General features: G+C 53.5%; 6 protein-coding genes across 6 annotated transcripts; 3 read left to right on the plus strand and 3 right to left on the minus strand.

The window, feature by feature from the left end:
- Positions 1-798: 798 nt before the first annotated feature.
- COCMIDRAFT_36666 (uncharacterized protein) lies at positions 799-6506 on the plus strand (the record flags this gene model as incomplete). The annotated part of the gene is made up of 8 exons (XM_007689630.1): positions 799-1105; positions 1161-1327; positions 1379-2563; positions 3550-3673; positions 3977-4901; positions 4951-5473; positions 5522-5665; positions 5748-6506. The coding sequence occupies 8 exons, from the start codon at positions 799-801 to the stop codon at positions 6504-6506; spliced, it is 4134 nt and encodes a 1377-aa protein (XP_007687820.1).
- A 376-nt stretch (positions 6507-6882) lies between these two features.
- Positions 6883-8239, minus strand: COCMIDRAFT_94965 (uncharacterized protein; the record flags this gene model as incomplete). The annotated part of the gene is made up of 3 exons (XM_007689666.1): positions 6883-7596; positions 7664-8011; positions 8177-8239. 3 exons carry the CDS (start codon positions 8237-8239, stop codon positions 6883-6885), a joined length of 1125 nt encoding a protein of 374 aa, XP_007687856.1.
- A 908-nt stretch (positions 8240-9147) lies between these two features.
- Positions 9148-11382, minus strand: COCMIDRAFT_94900 (uncharacterized protein; the record flags this gene model as incomplete). Its single annotated transcript, XM_007689667.1, has 5 exons — positions 9148-9384; positions 9433-9529; positions 9583-10393; positions 10450-10531; positions 10594-11382. 5 exons carry the CDS (start codon positions 11380-11382, stop codon positions 9148-9150), a joined length of 2016 nt encoding a protein of 671 aa, XP_007687857.1.
- A 1551-nt stretch (positions 11383-12933) lies between these two features.
- On the plus strand, positions 12934-13356 carry COCMIDRAFT_26222 (uncharacterized protein; the record flags this gene model as incomplete). Its single annotated transcript, XM_007689625.1, has 1 exon — positions 12934-13356. The coding sequence occupies one exon, from the start codon at positions 12934-12936 to the stop codon at positions 13354-13356; it is 423 nt and encodes a 140-aa protein (XP_007687815.1).
- A 482-nt stretch (positions 13357-13838) lies between these two features.
- COCMIDRAFT_94901 (uncharacterized protein) lies at positions 13839-15555 on the minus strand (the record flags this gene model as incomplete). The annotated part of the gene is made up of 5 exons (XM_007689668.1): positions 13839-14026; positions 14084-14162; positions 14215-14661; positions 14727-15076; positions 15126-15555. 5 exons carry the CDS (start codon positions 15553-15555, stop codon positions 13839-13841), a joined length of 1494 nt encoding a protein of 497 aa, XP_007687858.1.
- A 2027-nt stretch (positions 15556-17582) lies between these two features.
- COCMIDRAFT_95046 (uncharacterized protein) lies at positions 17583-18332 on the plus strand (the record flags this gene model as incomplete). The annotated part of the gene is made up of 1 exon (XM_007689669.1): positions 17583-18332. The coding sequence occupies one exon, from the start codon at positions 17583-17585 to the stop codon at positions 18330-18332; it is 750 nt and encodes a 249-aa protein (XP_007687859.1).
- Positions 18333-21894: the final 3562 nt, after the last annotated feature.

Consider the following 21894-nt stretch of genomic DNA (forward strand, 5'->3'; position numbering starts at 1 on the left):
TTTACATGGACATGTTGATACACGTACATGGTTGGATATGATGTTAGCAGGGGTAAGTAGGCATATACAGCAGGTACTTTCAGAGGCAAACGGCACGCCCGGAGACAGACACTTGGCTTGCCAGGCAGTATCGAGGAAAGGCGATTCAGAAGGATGTCGTGAGTGATTATCGGATGTGCAGTAAGCACGAGGCAAAGTGCAGCGTGCAGAGACCACCAAGTGCAGACAAAGGGCCGATGAGGGCGCCCAGGGCCCGATGATGGTTGCGCAGGGCCGACGCGCCCAGACGTCTGGAGCGTGAGCGGCGGCGGGCGGGCGGTCTTGCATGCACATGTGTGGCGCAGCGACAGTGCTGAAGTGCGGAAGTGCTGGATGGGGGCGTAGGCGTAGGCGTAGGCGTAGGCGTAGGCGTAATACGTCGTCGATACATACGTAGTGATGCGTAGTGCACACGGCCGGATTGGTGTCTTTATCTATCCAGGCGTAGTGTGCATGCACATGTTCTCGTCGCGCTGCCCTCGCACTCGTCGGCGGGCGCATGCCATGGCCGGCGGCGCCATGTTTCTGCAGCAGCATGCAGGGCCCCGACACGTCCCAAACACGCCCAAACACGCTTAACTGCGCTCGTTCGGTTGGACCTGCACTCAGGCGGGCTGAGCGGGCGCCCAGCCGTGACGTCCTGGTCGCTGTGGTAGCGCGTCCGGCAGCCAAGACAGCCTGCGCTTCATGATATACCTGGACCGTTTCCGCCTCCATTCCCACTGATTGCTGCCTCGACACCACACGCTACTCTTCGCCATGTCCTTCTTCTCCGCGCCCACGGCCTTGCGCCTGCGCTCCTTCTCCCCTTCTTCATCCTCTCCCTTTGTCGCCCTCGCCGCCCAGTCTCAAGACTCCGTCACCGGCGCCATGTTCACCTCGCTCGAGAATGCCCATCCCTCGCATCCCGACTTTGCCAATTTGGCCCTCCTCGTCTTCGAGGCCGTCATGGAGGTCGTCTGTGTGAGCGCCCCGGGCTATGTTGTCGCCCGAATGGGCCAATTCGACGCAGAGAGCCAGAAGTTTCTTGCAAACCTCAACACCCAATTGTTCACGCCCTGCCTCAGTGAGTGACGGCCCTCCTTGTCTACGCGCACTCGATCTGACCCTCGGCCTTGCAGTCTTCACCAAGCTCGCCTCTCAATTGACGGCTGAGAAATTGGCTGAGCTTGCAGTCATTCCCGTTATTTTTGTCGTCCAGACACTCATATCTTACATTGCCGCCCTTGCCGTCTCACGCATGTTCAAATTCAACAAAAGGGCCTCCAACTTTGTCGTTGCCATGGCAGTACGTCTAGTTTCGAATCCGCTGTAATCCGGCGCACACTTACAGTTTCAGGTTTTTGGTAACTCCAACTCGCTGCCCATCTCTCTCGTCATCTCCCTCTCCAAGACACTCCGCGGCCTGCACTGGGACAGAATACCAGGCGATAACGACAATGAAGTCGGTGCCCGCGGTATCCTCTACCTCCTCATCTTCCAGCAGCTCGGTCAGCTCGTGCGGTGGACTTGGGGCTTCAACGTGCTCCTGGCCCCAGCTAGCGCTTACAAGGACGACGAGGGAAGAAACCATGCCCTCGAGAGCGGAGAGTACAGCGACGACGAGACGCAGCGCCTGCTCGACGACTCGCATTCCGACTACGAATCTGGAAATGTTACGAGCTACGCCACCTCTGCCGACTGCAGCGATTCAGACTCGGACTCCATTTTCAACCGTGGCCAGGCTCAAGCGGCGGCCCTATTCATTACGCCCACCAATGGCAACGCAACCGTCCCTGGAGCTGGCGACATGAGCGGAAGCCCCAAGGGCACTTTCGCAAACGGACACCTCAATGGCGTGCTCGCAGCCCACAAGAAACAGCAAGACGCACCCAAGGGCATCAAGGGTATGCCCACGCGAGCTCGACTGGCACTGCAACGCTCGGCAACTTCGGTATCTGTATCGACGACACGCGCTGGCAACCGCATCTTCAACAGCTTGCCCAAGTGGCTCCAAGGACCCCTATCCAAGATTGGTTCTGGCTTGTCCAAGTTCGCCAGGGGCGTGTGGGACTTTATGAACCCTCCCCTCTGGGCCATGCTGATTGCCATCTTTGTCGCCTCCATTCCATCGCTACAACACTTGTTCTTCACCCCTGGAACCTTCATCAACACGTCGGTTACGCGCGCTGTAAATCAAAGTGGACAAGTGGCGGTGCCCCTGATTCTGGTTGTCCTGGGCGCCAATCTTGCCCGCAACACGCTACCAAAGGAGGACCAAAACTCTATCGAAGACCCCAGCGTAGAGAGGAAGTTGGTCATTGCCTCGCTCATCAGTCGCATGCTCATCCCAACGCTTCTCATGGCACCAATGCTGGCCCTGACTGCCAAGTACGTGCCCGTCAGCATCCTCGACGACCCGATTTTTATTATTGTCTGCTTCCTTCTCAGCGGCGCACCTAGCGCGCTTCAACTGGCGCAGATCTGCCAGATCAACAATGTGTATATGGGGGCCATGTCGCGGATCTTGTTTCAGAGCTACGTGGTATGGATTCTACCCTCGACTCTGCTATTGGTCATGCTTGCATTGGAAACAGTTGAATGGGCAACATGAACGAGCGGAGCGGGAGACCAAACAGGCGCCGGGTTGCGCCTGTGGCACTAGCACGGAAATTGTACGTATACTTGAGCGCATGGCGAAAAACAGGGATATTGTGTTTGTTACAGCGCGGCGTTTTGGTGTTTGGCGTTTTACTACGAGAAGTGACGTAGGTAGCCGTAGGTAGGCCTTGGATAGGCCTCTCTCTACTTACAGGGCTCAGTTGCCACGTCCAAAAGCGGCTTGCATGTGGATTGCAACGCTGCACTTGCACTGTACGAGTATTTTATTAGTTAGATGTGTTGCTCATTACCACAATAGAAGATGCCACGGAGGCTTGGCCGCGTGTGCACTAGGCACTGAATTTCGTCACATTTCCACAGTGCAGGTTTTCTGTCCACTGGTGTTTTGCCTGCTTATCTCGTTGTGGTTTGGCCGTTTGTACACTGCCAAGCCCTCCATCACACATGGAACCTCGTCAAGACAGCGCGCGGCAGGAAGGGCGCCGGGATGTACCTTGGGCTCGCCATGGCCATGACGCCCCCGAGTTACAATGGGTTCGAAGCGTGTTTTGGTGGTTTCTCTGCTGTCTGCATGCCCGTCTCTGTCTATGCCATGACGCTTCCCTCTCCTCCCTCGTCTGTTTGTTTTCCCAGCTGATCCTGACCGCCAATCAGCTTGGCACGTGGACCCCTTACTCGCGTATCCTGTCCTGCCTGCCCTGCCCTGCCCTGCCCTGGGTATCGATAACACTCACCACACAACGCCCGCCCGCCCACCAAGCGGCCTAATCCTCCTGCCACCATTTAGGAGCGGCTGTTGTCACAGACTCTCACGCCTTAGGAACAGGGTTCCCAACGCTTTTGCTATCTCTCTCGCCGATCCGGCTGACCTACCCAGCCGGACTGCTCCAGACTCTCCTCGGCCATTAGCAGACCATGGCCACTTCTTCCAATTGGCAGGCCCAGCAGCCCGCTGGCCCACAATCAAGCGACTCTCTAGCCCTCTCGCGCAACAACACTTTGGACGACGGTGCATCGCCACGCTCAAGCAAAGGTTAGTCAATCATTCTCTTGTTTCCTGGCTGCACGCAACCTCTATCACTTTTGTCACATTACATGTATGGCGGGGTTATCGGGTTTGGGTGGTATTCGAATCATGTGCAACAAATCACTCCGCGGTCTTGAAGGCGCCTATGCTTTAGGCTTTGCGTAACACATGCGTGGCTGTATTCTAGCTCCTCAGGTAGTCTACTTGAAATCCACGACGCCTTGGGAACAGACACTGTACCCTCTTTGTACAGATCTGCGCTTTGCCAGCAATTCAGATCCTGCCCAGTTGCTTACTATACATCTGCAGCCGTATCCTTTCCCGATGACAGCACAATTTCCCCGTTGATCATCGGCAAGAACAAGGAGCTCGACCAAAAAGACTACTTGGATCTTGACAAGCCCCCCAGGCACTTTCCAGCAAGTGTCAGTAAAAAGCGCCTGTCCGGCCGTCCTTCCTATGAACGCGAGGGGTCATCCAAATCTGGAATGGCCGATGCCAGCACTGCCTGGACCTCGCTACTTCCAGAAGGCTCAATTGATGCAGCTTCTCATAGCCACCAAGCTCACGAGAACCTATTGAAACAGGTAGGCACCTGGCTCAAGCAGGAGCGAAGCCGCCGCCATGCACGAAGGGCAAGACGCAAGGCCGCCAAAGCTGGTGTCGTTGACCATGAGTCCGAGAGCGCTGCAGCAGAGGCACTCGACAAGTCCATCTCTCACCACAGGAGCGACTCTGACTCCTCCCATGGCGAGGATGCACTCACTCAACTTGCACAAATTCTCGAAAAGAACATGTCCTTGAAGCTTTCCGAAGCGAAGAAGAGACATCACGTGCACAGGTCGTCCATCGGCTTGAAGCGACACTCTGCGATTTCTCTTGATTCGGATTACTTTGAGTCGGTAGATCAGCTTGTCCCTAGCTGTGAAGCCACTTTGGACAATTCAAAAACCATGGCATACAACGTCGATGAGCCTGGAGCCGAGCCCAACGTTGATGTAGCGGACAAGGAAAAGGAGGCTTGGTCCAAATTTCGAGCTGAAATCCTTCGTCTTACTCACACGCTGAAATTGAAGGGATGGAGGAAGGTACCCAGCGAGCTGAGCAACGAAATCAGTGTACAAAGACTGAGCGGTGCACTCACAAACGCCGTCTATGTCGTCTCTCCTCCTAAGAACCTACCGGCTCCTGAGCAGAGCGAAGATGGTCCACCGAAGCCCAGGAACCCTCCACCGTAAGTGTTACTGCGTTTTACCTAGCATTTGTCTGACCTTTGTTTTTAGGAAGCTCCTACTTCGTATCTATGGTCCGCAGGTAGAGCACCTGATCGACCGAGAGTCGGAGTTACAGATCTTGACGCGGCTTGCCCGCAAACGTATTGGCCCACGCCTGCTTGGTACTTTTGGCAATGGTCGATTTGAAGAGTTTCTGCATGCCCAGCCACTGACTTCCAAGGAGCTACGTAACCCGGAAACATCAGTACAGATTGCAAAGCGTATGCGAGAACTTCATGAGGGCATTGATTTGCTAAAGAAAGAGCGAGAGGCCGGTCCGTTTGTTTGGCAAAACTGGGACAAGTGGGTCAATCGCTGCGAACACATTGTAACCTGGTTGGATCAACAGGTCCGCGAAAGCAACCAGGGCCTCTCCAGAGCCTCGTCGGACAAATGGAAGAAGCGAGGATATGTGTGCGGCGCCGAGTGGCCTGTGTTCAAGCAAATGATTTACAAGTACCGGAAGTGGCTAGAAGATCAGTATGGCGGTCTTGATAAGATTAACGAACGCATGGTCTTCGCTCATAATGATGTAGGTCGCAACGCGAAGTGAAAACAGTATGACCTAACTCGATTGCAGACCCAGTATGGAAACATCCTTCGCATGATGCCGGAAGGCGAGTCACCACTGATGCTACCGGCAAATCAGCACAAGCAGCTGGTGGTTATTGATTTCGAGTATGCAAACGCTAATCTTCCTGGATTGGAATTTGCCAATCATTTTGTAAGCTTCATCCGTTTTGTCAATTCTTGCTCAGTGCCCTCTAGGCATAGCCATGATGCAAGGACAAGCTGACATGCTCCAGACGGAATGGGCGTATAATTACCACGATCCAGAAACTTCCTGGCGTTGCAACACTAAGCACTATCCGACAATCGAAGAGCAGCATCGCTTTATCCGGGCGTACTTGATGCACAACCCGTCGTACAAGGCTAGTGGCGGATACACGTCCAATCCTCCTACACCACACCTTGGACCGCTTCCCTCTTCCGGTAGCACGACTGCCCTGGCTGCCACTGCCGCTCCCAACAGCATCTCCGCCTTCATGCTCGACTCGCGAGCTCCTCCAGGCGAGAAATATCAAGAGCAGGAAGCCCAGTACGAGCGACAAATCGAAGAGGAAGCGCGCCGCATACTAGCAGAAACCAAACTCTGGCGTCTCGCCAACTCTGCCATGTGGGTTGCCTGGGGCATAGTCCAAGCACACATCCCCGGTCTTCCCGACTTCGACGAGGAGAACGAAGACAACAAGACGAGCGCCAACACAAGCGCCGAAGCAGCAACGCTAGATAGTGCAACCGCAGAGCTAGAAGCCGCGGCTAAAGCAGAGCAAAAGAGCGGCGGGGCAGTGAGTCAAGAAACGGCGGAAAAGATACAGGCGCAGGCGCAGATGGAAAATGAAGCTGACCTTTTCAAGCCGCAGGATGAAGAGGAATTCGACTACTTGCAGTATGCTAACGATCGGGCCATGTTTGTTTGGGGGGATGCCCTTAGGATGGGCATTGTCAGTCAGAACGAGCTGCCTGAGGAGTTGCTGCAGAGGATCAAGCTTGTAGAGTATTGAGATGGGGGAGGACGTGCATGGTGTGGGTAGAATGAAGGGGAAGGGGATGTTGGATATCTCATGATGGTATGAATGTGAAATGTACGAAGATGAGAAATGATGTGACGAGTTGCTGAGTGAAATCACGCAAGGCATATCATGAATGTAGTAACATAAAAAAAATAAGAAACCCCCCAGTACACCCAGGTTCATTGCTATACCACACATTAATCAGGAAATATTCAATCATTCTTCTTTCTCTAGTCACCAAAAAAGATAATCATATAAATCCATTTCCATACCCATACGCCTCCCCTTTAATCACTCCATCCCTCCGTCCCAGAACGCCTACAGTAAAAAGAAGAAGAGAAGAAGGGAAAAAAAAAGATTGCTATTCTCAACTCAAATCCATCTTCTCCCCTTCCCCTTCCCCTTCCCCTTCCTTTTCCTTTTCCTTCGCAGGAAACAAGCCTTCCAACCCCCTAACTTCCTCGCCCCTAACCCTCGTCCCACCAAGCTCCCATGCCCCTTCAACCCCATCCATTGTATCGACTCCTCTGCGCTCCAGCACGCGTTTAGACTGAGCTTCGATGTAGAGTCTACGCTGGGCACTGCGGTCTTGTGATGCTTCTGTTGCATTTGCTGCAGAGGAGGTAGAAGAGGTAGAGGTAGATGCGAGATGGGGTTTCAGCGATGCAACGAGTTGGCGGAGGTATGGGAGCTGGGTTGTTGTGAAAGTGGTGTGTGTAGTCAAGGGCGGGGAGGTAGTGGTTGCGGCTTTTTCGTTTGTTGAAGGGGGGTTGGAGGTGATGCCTAGGGCTTGTGCTGCGGGGGTTGAGGTGAGGAAGGCGAATGGGGCGGTTGTCGTGTCGGTGTTGCTTGCGGATTCTGGGACTGTGGTTGTTGTTGAGCTGCGTGTTTCGCGCTTTGGAGGCACGGAAGAAGAAGAAGGGGGACTGAGGAGGGATTTTAGGCGCGCGATTTGGGCTTCGTTGCGGGCTTTTTCTGCGACGAGGGCGGCGTGCAGAGTGCGTGTTTCGAGGAGTTTGCGGCGGAGGGTGTAGAGGAATTCGGGGGTTAGGGTGGTGTCTTTTGAGGGGGGTTGGAGGTTCTGAGTGTTTTTGTATGTCAGATTCCACAACTGCTTCTTGGTGGTGTATAAAGAGGGAGTTGCATACTTCGTAATGTCCTAACCTAACCCAATCTCCTAGTCCTTCATCTTCGCCTTTTCCTCTTCCAAGCGCAAACACATTTCTCAGTGTCCAAATCTCCAACTTGTCAAAGTTCTTGTCCACTGCATTTTCCATAAGTGTCTCGAGTTTCAAGACTCCCTCTTCAATCTCTAGTCGCGCCTCGGGATACACATTGTTGCCATCTTCATCTTTCTGTGGTGTGCGACCTTGCGAGGCGTAGAGGTCTGCGAAGCCGAGTAGAGCTGGGTCCGCGGATGCGAGGCCGGTTTCGAAGGAGTCGGTACAGCGGTAGAGGACTTCGTTGACGGCGTTGATGATGTCGTCGATTAGGGACTGGAAAATATACACCGTCAGATCAATGTCTCGTACCATGGGCCGTATGCGACCGTTTTTTCTTGTTGTGCAATCATGACATGAAGAATTGGGAAACATGCATCCCCGCCAAACACATGCTCAAATGCCCACTACCACCACTGTTCACTGCGAGATCACACATACAATCGGAGGCCAAGTAAAGTGCTCGGTAAGGAGCATATTCTCCTGCTGCTTTGCGCTCGCCATCTTGTCCCTTGTCCCTGTCGCTGTTCGCGTTGCTGCGGTTGTCGCAAATGCTCGCCGGGATGTTTTGCGACACGCGCCGAGAGGGGGACGTGTGTTTACCCCAACGGGCGTCTGACGACGAACAAGGGTCGCACACGCGCTAGGCGGGCCTCGCTAAGGCCGCTTCGTTTGGAACCCTTGCGTGCGGAAGACTGCAAGCCGGCAGGTGAGACATGAGGGGAAATTGATGATTTCGGGGGCAGCGGTTACCATTCCCGAATACTACTTTATTCTTTGACCATCCATCTTGAGCAAACGGAAACAAGACATGTGATGATTGCTGACAAGTGAGGAATGCATAACTGCAGTTGATTGCATACAGCCCATTCAACTATCGTGATACGCAATACAGTGCCTCTAGCACCACCTCTTCCAATCCTATATAATACAACGCAACCACATGTATGGCACGAGACATTGTCTAGTGCATACTACAACATGGCGCTCTCCCCGCAATGGTAATAATGATGACGACGAACCGTGGCCCCTGAGCCACCGCTCAAGTACAAGCTTTCCCTGCCGCCCTCCCGAAGCTGCACGTGCAGACATTGTGGTATACAGATTTGTTCTTATGCTAAGCGCGCAAGACAAAACAATACTTTTCCGTGGGCGCGCGGAAACCAAACAAAAGGAAAGACGGGAGAATAATTGGTAATCCAAGATAACAAAAGAACACACATAACGCCAATAAGTCCGGTATGAGAGCTAGAGTAAACCTTTCTCTCCATGCGTCATGTCGCTGTCGTAAATGCGGTAGATGTGAAGCAAAAGACAAAACCACCGCCATTATTGCATCCCTCACCAACACGGCGGAACTCGATATCTATACAACGACGTTCCTGTCCAAGAACGTCAAAGATGAGGCCGCCTCAGTACTGTCGCTGCTGTTCACGGAATCGGCGCTCTTCTTCCGCCCGGCGGGCCTTTTTCTCTCGCTCTAGCTTGATCTTGTGGGCCTCTGTTCCATCGTCCATGAGCGATTCCTTGAACCAAGGGTGCTGTAGAGCCTCCTTGGCTGTGATTCGCTTCTTGGGGTCATACACGAAGATGCGTCGTAATAGATCGAGGAATTGCCTGTTGAAGTCGGTGTGGGCTGGGATGGTTTCCTGTACAACGTTAGTCGTCATCAAGTCATGCATTGTGGCTGGACGTACGGGGAGCTTCTTCATCGCCTTGACATATTTCTTGGACGCCTTGTTGGTCTCAGCGTTGGGGTAGTCGAGCTTGTAATTCTTAAAATATCTCGCAGCACTAGTCATGTCAGCAAAGAAACTTTCTTAGGCACAATGCATGTGGCTACTTACGAGCTTGCCGAATTGCGTGATGATCCACGGTCTTGCTTATAGACGGCTCGTACGATATCCCGATCAATCTTACCGCTGCAGACAGCTTCCATCATGGCCAGATGCTCAAGGTTATCGTGCGTCTGGAACAGGGCGTCGCCAGTGAAAAACTCGACCAGGATGCATCCGATACTCCAAATGTCGCAGGGGAAGCTCCAGCCTAGGTTGAGAATAATCTCTGGTGCACGGTAGTGACGGGTTGACACAACCGACGAATGGTACTCGTCATTAAAGGTTGCCGATCCAAAGTCAATGAGTCTGATTTCCGGGTCAAGAAGGACTTTGCGATGTCGTGCGGTCCTGTTGACCGTGGTAGACGATGATGGTACAGTTCTATTGTACGTAAAAGTCTGGTAGTTGTTATTGACAAGCAAGATGTTTTCTGGCTTCAAGTCCGTGTGGATCAGGTTGAGATCATGTAAGAAGGCGACGCTGGTGAAGAGCTGCTTGGCAAATTTCTGGATGTGAGAGCTGGGAAATGGCACAAAGCCGTTCGACTTGAGAAAGTCAAACACACTTTGGCCATAGAGGTCAGTAACAATGCAGATATGGTTTCGGTAGTCGAAGCAATCTCGCAGGTGTATGCATCGGTTGATGTTGTGCTTGTCGTTGGAGGCCAATGTCGACAGCACTCGCAGTTCGATACGGCTGGCGTCTCGGTACTTGGGCACAGATCTGATGACTTTGATGGCGCAGTTTGTTCCTTTTCGCCTATCGTAAGCCTGAACAACTTTGCCAAATGTGCCCTGGCCGAGCAGCTTTGTGATTTGGTCTATTGGTCAGGTATCAGCATCTACAGTAACGCATGGCGGTGTGAGAGCAACGTACATCGCTCGGTGAGGTCGGCATCTGGGACTACAATGTAGTGGCCATCTTCGTCATCGACCTTTTGGTCCTTGTTGTATGATTTCTGGGTCGCGTCAGTATCTGGTGTTTTGAAACAAGAAGTGGGTATATGTGTGTGTGACTTACGTCTTGGATGACCTGAACATAAACATCTTTGGCCTTGATGACTGGGTTGGGCGGTGGCTGGTAGAGGCTAAAGGGGTCGTCGTGTTGATCTAGCTCTCGTCGCTTGGCCTGCTTTGCTTCGTCCTGGACCACGGCGCGTGTGCGTTTCCGTTTCTGGCCAGCGGCCGTGGTGTCGTGAGGCGAGATGTTGTGGCCGTTGCTGACCTGGGAGCCAAGCGAGGTGGGCGCAGTGGTATTGAGGGCAGAGGTTGTCCTGTCGGTGGACAGCGAGTGGTTGGGCGAGTCGTAGTAGGGTGTCTGGGTGGTCGAGTACGAGGTATGCTGGTTGTAGATGGGGTCGTAGGCCGTCGACGCGGTTGTTTTGCGCTTCTTGTCTGCATGGCGCGCTGAAGAGTTTGCAGCAGCGTGTGCAGCGTCGTCATCGTCGTCGTCGTCGATAACAATGACCTCTCTAGGGATGCCGTTTTTGTAAAAATCGGCCCAGTCCGGGTTCCGGCGTCGATGAGCCGAGCCGGCGTCGGTCGCGCTCATGTCGATCGGGGCTGGGTGAGGGATGGGAGGCAGCTGGGGGGGTTGTCTGTTGTGGGCAGTTGCAGTTGCAGATGCAGCGGTTCGGCGCAGGTCAGAGGTCGAGGAGCCGCTAGCGTAGCCGTTGTAGAGCGAATTGCCTATCCGACCAGAGCCGTTGGCAACCTGGGCATTGGAGATGTTTGGCTGGTAAGCGTGGTGGTGCGAATAAAACTGATGATGGGGCGGGAGTGTGGCCGTGGCGGTGGAGGGCGTAGACATGGTTGGGCCGTCGTCCCGGGGCATTCGAGAAGCGACGTCGTGACGCTGCTTTCGCTCTGCGCAGCCTAGCGGGTCAGGCACGTCGACGAGGCTGCTGGACGGCGCAGGGTAGCCCTGGATGCGAGCACTGCCAGACGAGCAGCGGGAGCGAGGACGGCGAGACGGGCGACCAAGAGGCAGCGCAGATGGCGATGCACTCGTGGGCGCGGACGTGGTGTTGGTGGTGGTGGTGGGTGTGTGGGTGCGGGTGCTATGGTGGCAGGCCTGGCCAGTCGAGGGCGCTCTCTCTCGCTCAGAGTCTCCGGGGGTGCGGAGAAGAAAGGGCCTTCACGTCGCTTGGAGGGAGTGCGTGAGCCAGAGCGGCGTCAGCTGGGCGGGCTAGGACGGGTGTGTTGTGTGGTAGCAGCAGAGGGCGAGGGGCGAGGCACAAAGGCTGTACGTAGTCACACATGCCCAGGCAAAAGGCAGAAAAGCGTCGTGGTCGCCAGACGGAGGGCAGCCAAGGTCGAGATGACACTTGCGGAGTCTGTGGTGAGAAGCCGGGCCTGTGCGGTCCACTTGGTCGTCATTCGCTTTCGCGGCACGCCAGCGACCGTCTCTCTTTCGCGTCTCGCGCCACCCTCGAGCCAGGTCAGGACGACGGGCCTGGGCAGGTCAGAGTTTGAGCTTGCGACTCTACAGGAATAGCCCCAAGGGGGAGGGGGGGCGACACCCAGTCATCTGCTGCTCTGTCCCTCCATCCACCATCTATCCATGAATCCAGTCATCTACTTACACACACAACCACAATTCCGGCTCAGTCTCCGTCTCGAAACCGTCGCACACGTCCAAATGCCCAGCCCACAGGAGACGGAGAACAAGCCGTGCGGCTCTCTACCCGTCTACTGTGTAGAGTACCCTACCTCTGATTACCTACCTAATTCCTGCCTGCCAACTACACTACATGCAGCAATTCGGCCCAAAAGACACCGCCTATCGGTTCCTATGACGCCGCCAAAGTGAAGCGATATGCGCGCAGCATGGTCACGAGAAACAAACGGTCCTGCGCCCATGGAGCATGTCATCTGCTTGTCCAACCAGCCTTACCTTGCAGCCAAGTCGTCTTTTGTTGAGAATAGGCGTCTGCACATAATTGTTTAGGCCCGATCATGTCCCCCACGATCAACCTGGGGAGAGCAACTTGTCCAATGCCTTTGTTCGGCCGCCGTCTTCATCGTCGTCGGTGTTGTCGTCGGATATATAGTAGTCTATTATATAACTATGTAGCTCCAATATATACACTTTACCATGTGCCCCGATTTGGCTGCTGTCGCTTCCGCTATCACGCCTGAATACGAGCGCGGTCCCTGCCGCAGCTCGACTAACGCTAAAACACCCTTTTCTGACCATGACACAGTTCCCTCCTTCTCCTTGTCCTTGTCCTTGTCCATGTCGCTCTGCTATCCGCTGTTACACACTTGCACTTGTAAGTACACTCATTGCTCCAGGAACGCAACTACTCCCTCGCCGCATGTGCCTGAGTATATAGGCTGAGGTGAGACCTGCTGCAGCATGCCCCATCGGTACTGCTTGGCTCAGCCATTACTCAGCCCACCCACTGCTCGCCTCACGGTTGCTGCACGGCTGCACTCCACTCTGCTACTGCACCCAATAACGTCATCGTCCAACGTCTGCCCTTCTTCGCCCTCCACCACCTGCGCTTCTGCTCCCACTCCCAGAGCCCGTCTGCGTCTGCGTCTGCGCCTGCGTCCGCGTCCAAGCTCCCGGCTCAATGGCCCATGGCCCTCTATCCTATCCATCCGTTCCCCATCCGCTGCCTGTCAGCCGCCTCGACGCGCCCTCTTGTGCGCCTCCTTGTTGCGTCTTAGCGCTGGTATAGCCGCCAAGGCTGAGTCGTGGGTGACCTTCTGCAATCATGGCGGCGGCGCAATTGCCTCTCGGCACGTGCCAGACACATCACCCATTGGTGGATAGCAAGCCCGACCATGGCCTGCGTTGCCCCAGTCTACTACATTCAAAATGCCGTCCACTCCACTTCGCATTGCTTCCTATGCCAAAGCCGATCAATCTCTTGGCTATCTACCCGTGTACCAATTGACAACAAGACATACTCCGACCAAAACAAAGCCATTGAACGAGTGTGCCGACAGAACCCTGACTCGCAAAAGGACAGTTTATCCTCGTCCACGTACTAGAGTACGCTTCAATACAGTACGCTCTCAATCAATAGTCAGACAGCCCCCATTCGAGACACCATGTTCAAACAGCCGATCCCATGCAAATTTTTTCTGCCAACTGCCCGTCCATGATTCCAAACCAGATACTGGCCATGGCAGCCGCCATGGAAAACAAACATGAAGGAAATTCGTGCATCATCATCATTCGTAGTGACCCATCCAAATATACACCCCTCGACCATAGCAACAGTTCGACGCCGACATATCGAGTCTGCACGACTACAACTTGGGCGGGCTGTTGATGTCTTCAAAGAAATCGAAAATCAACTTGCCCACGCTCTCAACAATCGTGTCGACATCGCTGTCCGTAATGTTGAAGGGTGGGGCAATAATGATGTGGTCTCCGCGCTCGCCATCAACAGTCCCGGACCCTGGGTAAACGTAGACGTTGTATCCGTCTCTCAGCCCTGTACACATAGATCAGCATTCCACAATGCCCCAATGGCAACTCCAGGCAAACCTACCTTTCTCGTGAATTCTCCACGCTATGGCTGCCTCCGAGTCAAATGGCGCCTTGCTCTTTTTATCGCGTACAAACTCAATCTGTCACACTCAGCTCAGCTTCACCGGCACTTGAACATCTTGCCAAACTTACTCCTCGGAAGAGACCTGCTCCACGTATGTTTCCGACGTTGGGATGATCGCCAAGGCGCGCCACTAACTTCTTCATTAGCTTGTCCCCTTTATCCTTGACATTCTCCACAAGATGATCTTGGTGCACAATCTGCTGCACCGCCAGACCGGCGGCGCATGCCGCTGGGAAGTTCTGGAACGTGTGGCCATGAGCAAAGCAGCTATTCCCAAGGGTGTCGACAATATCCGCACTAACGAGCAGTGCCGAAACTGCTGCATAGCCCCCCGCAAGCGCTTTGCCCACCAGCTGAATATCTGGAACCACCCCCTCCTCTTGCCAAGCGTGCATGTAGCCCGTACGCCCCATGCCACACATGATTTCGTCCAAGATGAAGAGTACATTGTACTTTTTGCACACCTTCTTCATGGCCGTCAGGTAGCCAGGCAATGCTGGAACGCAGCCAAGTGCCTACGTACCAATGTCAGTCATCAGAACCGCTATACCAAGTATCCAAACCCTAGTGCACAACTCACCGCACCCACAACTGGCTCCATAAAAAATCCCGCCACCGTGTTCGCACCAAGCTCACAAATCTTGCTCTCGAGCTCTTCTGCCAGCCGCTTAACATACTCATCTGCAGTCTCCCCATCCTTCATATCTCGATATGGGTTGCATGGAGAGACAAATTGCGTGTTGTCAGGCAGAATCTGCTTGTACATGTCTTTCCGTCCCTTGTGCCCACTGACTTCGAGAGCACCCAGCGTCGCTCCGTGATATGATCGATCACGAGCAATGAACCATCGTCGGCCAGATTGGCCCTCTTGCTTCAACTTGGAGTGGTACTGATATGCCAGCTTCTTAGCCGCCTCGGTAGCCTCAGAGCCTGCCTCATGTGAGCTTGTTGGTTCTAATGTTCATCCACTTCACATTACCTGAACTGTAGAAGGCCACCTCAGCCATCTCGTCGCCTGTCGATTCGACAAGGTAGTCTGCAAACTCCCACGCTGCCTCTGTATCGAAGCTCATAGAAGCTGCGTAGGTGACTCCCGTTTCTTCTTGTCTCTTGATTGCCTCATGAACTCGCCTGTCGCCATGGCCAATGTTGGACACTCCAGCCCCACCAGAAGCATCAAACAACTTCCAGGTCTTGGTGCCATCGGTAACTGATAGCCAGCTTCCTTTTGCACTCGTGAGCCAGAGTGGGACACTCCTCACACTACGTTTGAGAAGTGGACTCCGGCGATTCTGACGATTCCACGAAGCCGCCATTACTGGAGTGCAATTGTCCGTCGATGGTGAAGCGCTGGCAACAGACACTGTGCAGGGGCTACTGCTTTCATCGAGCAACAGGGCTGGCGCCATGATATAGATATGTTTCTCACAAAGAATTGAGTGGATTGACACAATAAATCAGAAGCGGAACTAACGAACCTTGAGAACCGGAGCGGGCTACCTTACTCTTTATACCACGAAGGCTATTCATGGAACCACAATGCGGCATGACCGGTAAAGCTTCCTTTGGAAGCAGAGAGTCTACCACGTAATCAGGGCCCAGGTCACTAGGACCATAGTTTGCACAGTCGGCAACCCGAATCCAGTCTGATATTCCGAGCCGCGCGGGAAGACTAGAGTCGGGGCACTTTTCCCCGATAAATGGCTTTGGCTTATGACTAGCTGAAAAGTTGAAAGAAGCTTGCGCATGCGTTGCGCTGGGAAAGTCACGGGCTTATTCATTCTCGCGGAAACTCAACGGTCAACTGCTTACCAGAGGTATACCCGGTCGGCCAATCACCTCTGACTGTGGCACTCTTGCATACAGCATGTGGTTTCCAACGTTATCAAACGACTGTCAGCCCTGTGTCATGGACAATTTTGTGTGTAAGACCAGAGTAGGGCGGCACAGTTGCAGCCATGCCAGGGCAAGGCGCCGGACGCCCCGAGGACAGGCACAATGGCTGCACACATAGCGGAACCTGTAGCCATGGGTTATGCCCTGTGGCCATGGGTTGTGCCCTGCTGCCAGGGCAGCCACAGAGGCATGTGGGAGGATGTAGCACCCGAACCAAGCAGAAGTAGCATCGCGTTAGTTGGACCCAAATGCACACGATAATGCGCTGTTGCCACATGGTTATGTGGGGATTTCAAGAGACCCCTGTGTGGTAGGGTGGGCAAGATTGCTGCTGCAACATCCGCATGCGTCTAGTAGGTACCAGGGCGATCGGATCAGAATTAACCGTTTATCTTGTGTAACGAGGCTAGAAGGGAACATGTCAACACAGTCAGCTTGAAATGGTTGCCAAAAAAAGACAAACAAGCATTGTCAATTGACAAGAGTGCTTCGTCATTGCAGACCAGAAGCAGAGGTACTCCAAAGTAGCCAAAGGCAAGGCAAGGCAAGTCTGGTGCATGCCGCTGCAAGCGCCTCCACAGGGGGCTGACCGGTGTCGTGGACGGCTAGTGGCCTCGCGAATGCCTGGCGAGTTGACGTGACTCTGTGCGATGGCCAGACTGGAAGTTCTGGTAGGGGTGAATAGCCGCAAGATGACACGAAGACACTAAGGTGAAGCATTCGACGACATCTTGGATACGGAAGCTGACCGTCGGCCAATGATTCGATGGAGACATGCCAGGTGACGCCAATGCGTCTATACTCGTACGTTCATAGTTGACCTGAAATAGTCGGACTCTACTCAGCTTGGAAGGTCCACGAGGAGCCGGGTGTACGGAGACTGGCTGCCACCACATGCAACTCCGTGACACCAACATGACATGACGGCACGAGGCGGCGGGAAAAAGCAAGCCTGCAGACGGCAGGGTTCGACTTTGGGACAGCGATTGGGAGGGGGGCTCTTGCAGCAGAGCGTCCGCTAGCAAGTGAAGCGAAGGCGGCTTGGGGGTGGCGGCGAGGGCCACAGTCGTCAGGCCCTGCTATATTAGCAGGTAATCAATCGTGGCCATGACCCTGCAGCGAAGGCTTGGGTCTTTGCAAGCGCCAACATGCGGTGAAGGGCCAAAAAAAATTCACTGGGTCCGTCAGTGTTGGCCGAGGGGTGCTAGAGGATGGGAGTTATCAATCAAGGGCCTTAGACGGAGACGGAGCAAGGCCAGCACCCGGGCCGTAGCGCAGAGAAACGAGAAGCCGACCCGGACCGGCAGTGCCTCGTTCGCTGCCAAGCCCGTCCCTCTAGCTTCCCCACATTCGTCCAACCGCCGCCGTGGCCGTGGCCGACATTCACCACCTTTGGTTGCCCATTACAGTCGACGGGCTTACGTCAGGTGAGTGAGGCCGACGGCAACATGCCGTAGACGATGTACCATGTACGCACCCACACGACCTCTGACCCATGCACAGCGTCCACCGGAAAAGCACTGCCACCACGTCCGACAAGATGAATCCCCGCGTCGAAGAGGTCAGCGACTCGGACAGCGAGCCATCCGAGATGGACATTGACGACGTGCCCTACCTGATGAATGCGAGTAATGCGCCCAGTACCGGCAACACAACCATGATGCCGCCCGCCATGGCTTCGCAGATGCTGCAGCCCCAATCGCCCTCGATCAAGACGACGACGGACCGCGAAAAGTCAAAACACTACCAATGCCTGTACCCCATATACTTTGATATATCACGAAGTAGGGCAGAGGGCCGTCGTGTGGGCAAGGAGCTGGCCGTGGAGAATCCTCTTGCCCGGGAAATGGCAGACGCGGCAGCAGACCTTGGCCTGAGGACAGTCTTCGAGCCCGACAAGACCCACCCCAAGGACTGGAGCAACCCCGGTAGGGTACGCGTCCTGCTCAAGCACGAGGGCAAGAACATGCACCAGCAGATCAAAAATAAGCATCACCTCTACATCCTCATCTCGCAAGCCCTCAAGGCGAACCCAACACAGAAGAACACTCCCTTCCGACTGCCAATTGCAGGCCTACCCATGCCCAAGGAGATGCCAGAGCCAGCGATACCCAAGGGCTGGAAGATGAACAAGATTCTCCCCTTGCACTCTCCAGCCCTGACAGGAGGTGGTGTCAGCGAGAACTTTTTGCAGGACATGATGGCCGAGATGACAGGCGAGGCAGGCGGCAGCGGGGCAAGTAGTGGGGCAGAGTCTAAAAAGAAGATCAAGGACAAAAAGAAAAAGTGAGAGACCAGCGGTGGAGGAGGTTGCCGCTTGCTCATTGCCGTGTCCATACCACTCTCCGGGAGCAGAGGACCGGTACACTTTCTACGTCGTTGCTGCAGTCGTGCAGTCTCGAGGTTACCATATCATGAGACAGGTACCTTGACGCACGTCTAGACAGGGTGCACAGCAGGATTTGCTAAAACCTGGTATTGTGGCGTCTGCAGAAAATCAATACCTACACTACTGCACTAATACCACGCTCTACGTTGAGTGAGACCATGACTTTGATCGACAGGACCAGACAGTCACTCATGTCGGCTACTGGACTCGGGCTTGATCCCTCCCGTCTGCATGCATGCATTCCCTGTCACGTGGGTGCAAGGTGTCGTGAGCCATAGCCCCGCAAGCTCAACATCCAAGCTCAACCTCCAGTCCCGAACAGTCTCTCCGCGGGCCGATCTTCGCAATTCCGGGCTAAAATTGACATGCATGCACCCCTGCTGACCATGCAGCATCATTTCTGAACGGTAATATCGTTCATTCGTCCAAAGTCGAATTATGTTCTGCATCTTACACGTCGATTTGGTAATTGTTCTTATCGAACCGGTCAAACAACAGCCAATGCATGAAAGGCCAGACAGGAATTTGTTGACTTTGGAAATAGGCTGTCTACTTCAATACGAGTGATTGCGGCATGGGCCTTTACACCATCCTCACTTATGACCACCAGAGCGGGATGGACCTGAGTATTACCCACAGACTGTCGTTCTAAGCCGTACGCATTCAATCGGTGTCATTGGCTTTCTCTGAATATTCAACATGTGCGCCCTATTCGAATCCTAAAACGTTCAACACATGCTGACTTCCTACCGATCACCCGTCACAACATGCATTACGTATTGGATTCAAAAGCATTACGTGGAAGAGAAGCTCTTTGTATGATGTTCACAATGGTATCCAACAAGGTGTTTCTTTCCCGACTGCTTAGGTGTTCAGTGCTTATCCTCTATGTTCCTTCCTCTATGGTCAAGTTGTCAAGCCTCGCCCAGGCTCTAGCTAAGACCTACGTTCCATGCTGCTATCATCGGGCATGCCGTATTGTGTCTGCCTACTCTATCTACATATGTATCTGTTCGGCCGTTGGGAATGCTGTGTCACACTGATTATCCAGCCGACTTCTCGATACCGTAAGCATACTCGGGTATTGCAACATCAACAATATGCGAATGGGCTTTTTTGACATCCAACGTCATACTGTGGAGTGATCGAGGGGCGACTGCCGTGCCCTTGACTACCGATCATTACAACGACTATGAATTTGATTGGTATACACGAAACCAACGTGTATATCCTTACCTATCACGTACGTATCGCACGACTTCAACCAAGACCTCAGCCCAGCTTCAATGAGAATGCGCCGATTCCCTTACGCAAACACCATCCGATTATCCAAACAAGGATCCAAACACCCTTGCATCACCTTGCGCAGTGAAGATCGAACGTATGCTGGCGTAGTCTATTGAGCCGAGACCCTTGCGCTAGAAAGTACCGGTAGGCCATTTCCACTTTTGGTTAGACCGGATGCTCCATGCGGGATGAACACAAGACGGTTAGGCAGAATGCACTGTCCCTCACATGCACGCAAAACATCTTCATGCACCAGAAATGTGTGCCGTCGTTTCCACTCCACCAGAGAAAAGTGACCCATGACATGATTGCAATTGAATGTTCATTGGGAGAAGCAAGTCTATCGGACCGATTTGGAGAACAAAAGCAGGCCTACTCTACAGCCTTCGTATTGACAAGCAGGCATTGCTCAAAAACATGCAGATCTGGAATGGTATTGGGTGAACCAACAAGTAGTGACTGAGTAAGTTTGTTTCAAGTTAGGAGGGTGCCATCCTGCTGCAATTGCGCTTTCGGAGTCCCGCCGTATCTTCTTCCCCAATACAGCAGAGTTGGGGAATTTGATTCCTATGGATCGACGGCGGTGTGGCAACCAAGGTAGAAGCGAATTCTTTAAACCGGGATGCTCATTGGAGAAACTAGTCTACCTCTCTTGGTATCCACTCCTGCGTGACCCGATTACGTGCAGGGTATAGCGGGATCATTTCACCCGTCTTTCCAGTTACCGAAGGGATGAGTGAATGGATACATTGGGGGCCCAAGATTATCCCGCCCTCTGTCCAAGTTTCTTTCCTTTCTCAGTCTTCTGGTCCTTTGGAGCGGTGTGTTAGTCCCAATACCCACTCCCAAGCCAAGAAACAGCAACACCCTAAAGAGGATGGAAATACGTATCAACACTGTAAGGTTGCATGGAAACGGAAATCCCAGTATCAGCCAAGACTTGACAATTACATACAACTCACGCCATTGAATCATGAAAAACCGGCTTGAAGCGTCTTCTGCAGACTTGCGTGCATATACGAATCGCAATCGTAAACAAGAGACCGCATGTTGGACTTGACTCTACCACACACACACACACACTGTGTGCCCATCCAACCCCACATTCTACTCTTGCTAACCCCTAAATAGGAAAGAATAGAACCACACCCTACACCCACAAGTACACCATCCACACCACTCTGACCCCCTAGCCCAAATTACAAAGTTAAAAAAAGAGTGCAACTCGGCCCGAGCCAACCGCAAAAAGTAACATTCCCCCAGCCCTAGCGTATCCGTTCCCCCCCACCTCCCGAAAACAACACCCTAGTAAATCGTCCATCACCAAAAAGTCTCCTCTAGTACACCCACCATCTCACCCCATATAGTTAAACCATACAGACTACGCAATTCTCCCCGTTCCCGTCCCTCACACACACACACACACATCTCTAACCCCCCCTACCTCCTCGCTTCTCGCCTGTCCCTGTACCTTAGCCCTGCAAGCAAGTAGTACCTAAGCGCGCATCTCCAGGTGCGTCTTTCTCCGTGCGCCCGCCCGCCCCCAACCCAAAGCCAAAATATGCAATGCAGCCCTAACACGCATCGAGTATGTAGAACGGAAAGAGAGAGAGCGAGAGAGAAAAAAAACAACGCACGCTGGACGGGGTGGAGTTTAGCCCCCCCCCCGCCCTCTCACTAAACATATTCTACTACTTGAGGATAACAGCGGCGCATCTTGTCTTTGTCGGGATAGTAGTAGTAGTAGTAGTAGTAGAAAAAAAGGGGGGGAGAAGTCCCCGCTAACTTTTTTTTTCCTTTCTCTGTATAGTGATGTGGAGGAAATCTCGGAAGATGGAGGTGGAGGTGGAGGTGGACGGGGGGGTTCTAGATGCGCGACGATCTCTCTCTCTCTCTGTATCTGTCTACTTGTGTCGTAGGTGTCGTTGTCTAGGATGCGTATTTTTGCGTATTTCTCGGGCAGAATGTCGGGGTGGTGCAGGCACGGGGGAGGCGGGGGGCGATCGGTTTGGGGCTGAGAAAGGGGAGGGTTTGCGTGCATGAATGCAGTGTGGATTTACTTTTTCCAAGGGAAAGGGGCGGAGATAAGGAAGGGGGGTGTTGTCGTTGCCGTGCGGGTCTAGAGGCAGTGGCCTTGTCGCCTTTGCTTTGCTTTTGTTGCTTGTTTTTTTTGGGG

Source organism: Bipolaris oryzae (assembly GCF_000523455.1).
Source record: "Bipolaris oryzae ATCC 44560 unplaced genomic scaffold scaffold_62, whole genome shotgun sequence".
Lineage (NCBI taxonomy): Eukaryota > Fungi > Ascomycota > Dothideomycetes > Pleosporales > Pleosporaceae > Bipolaris > Bipolaris oryzae.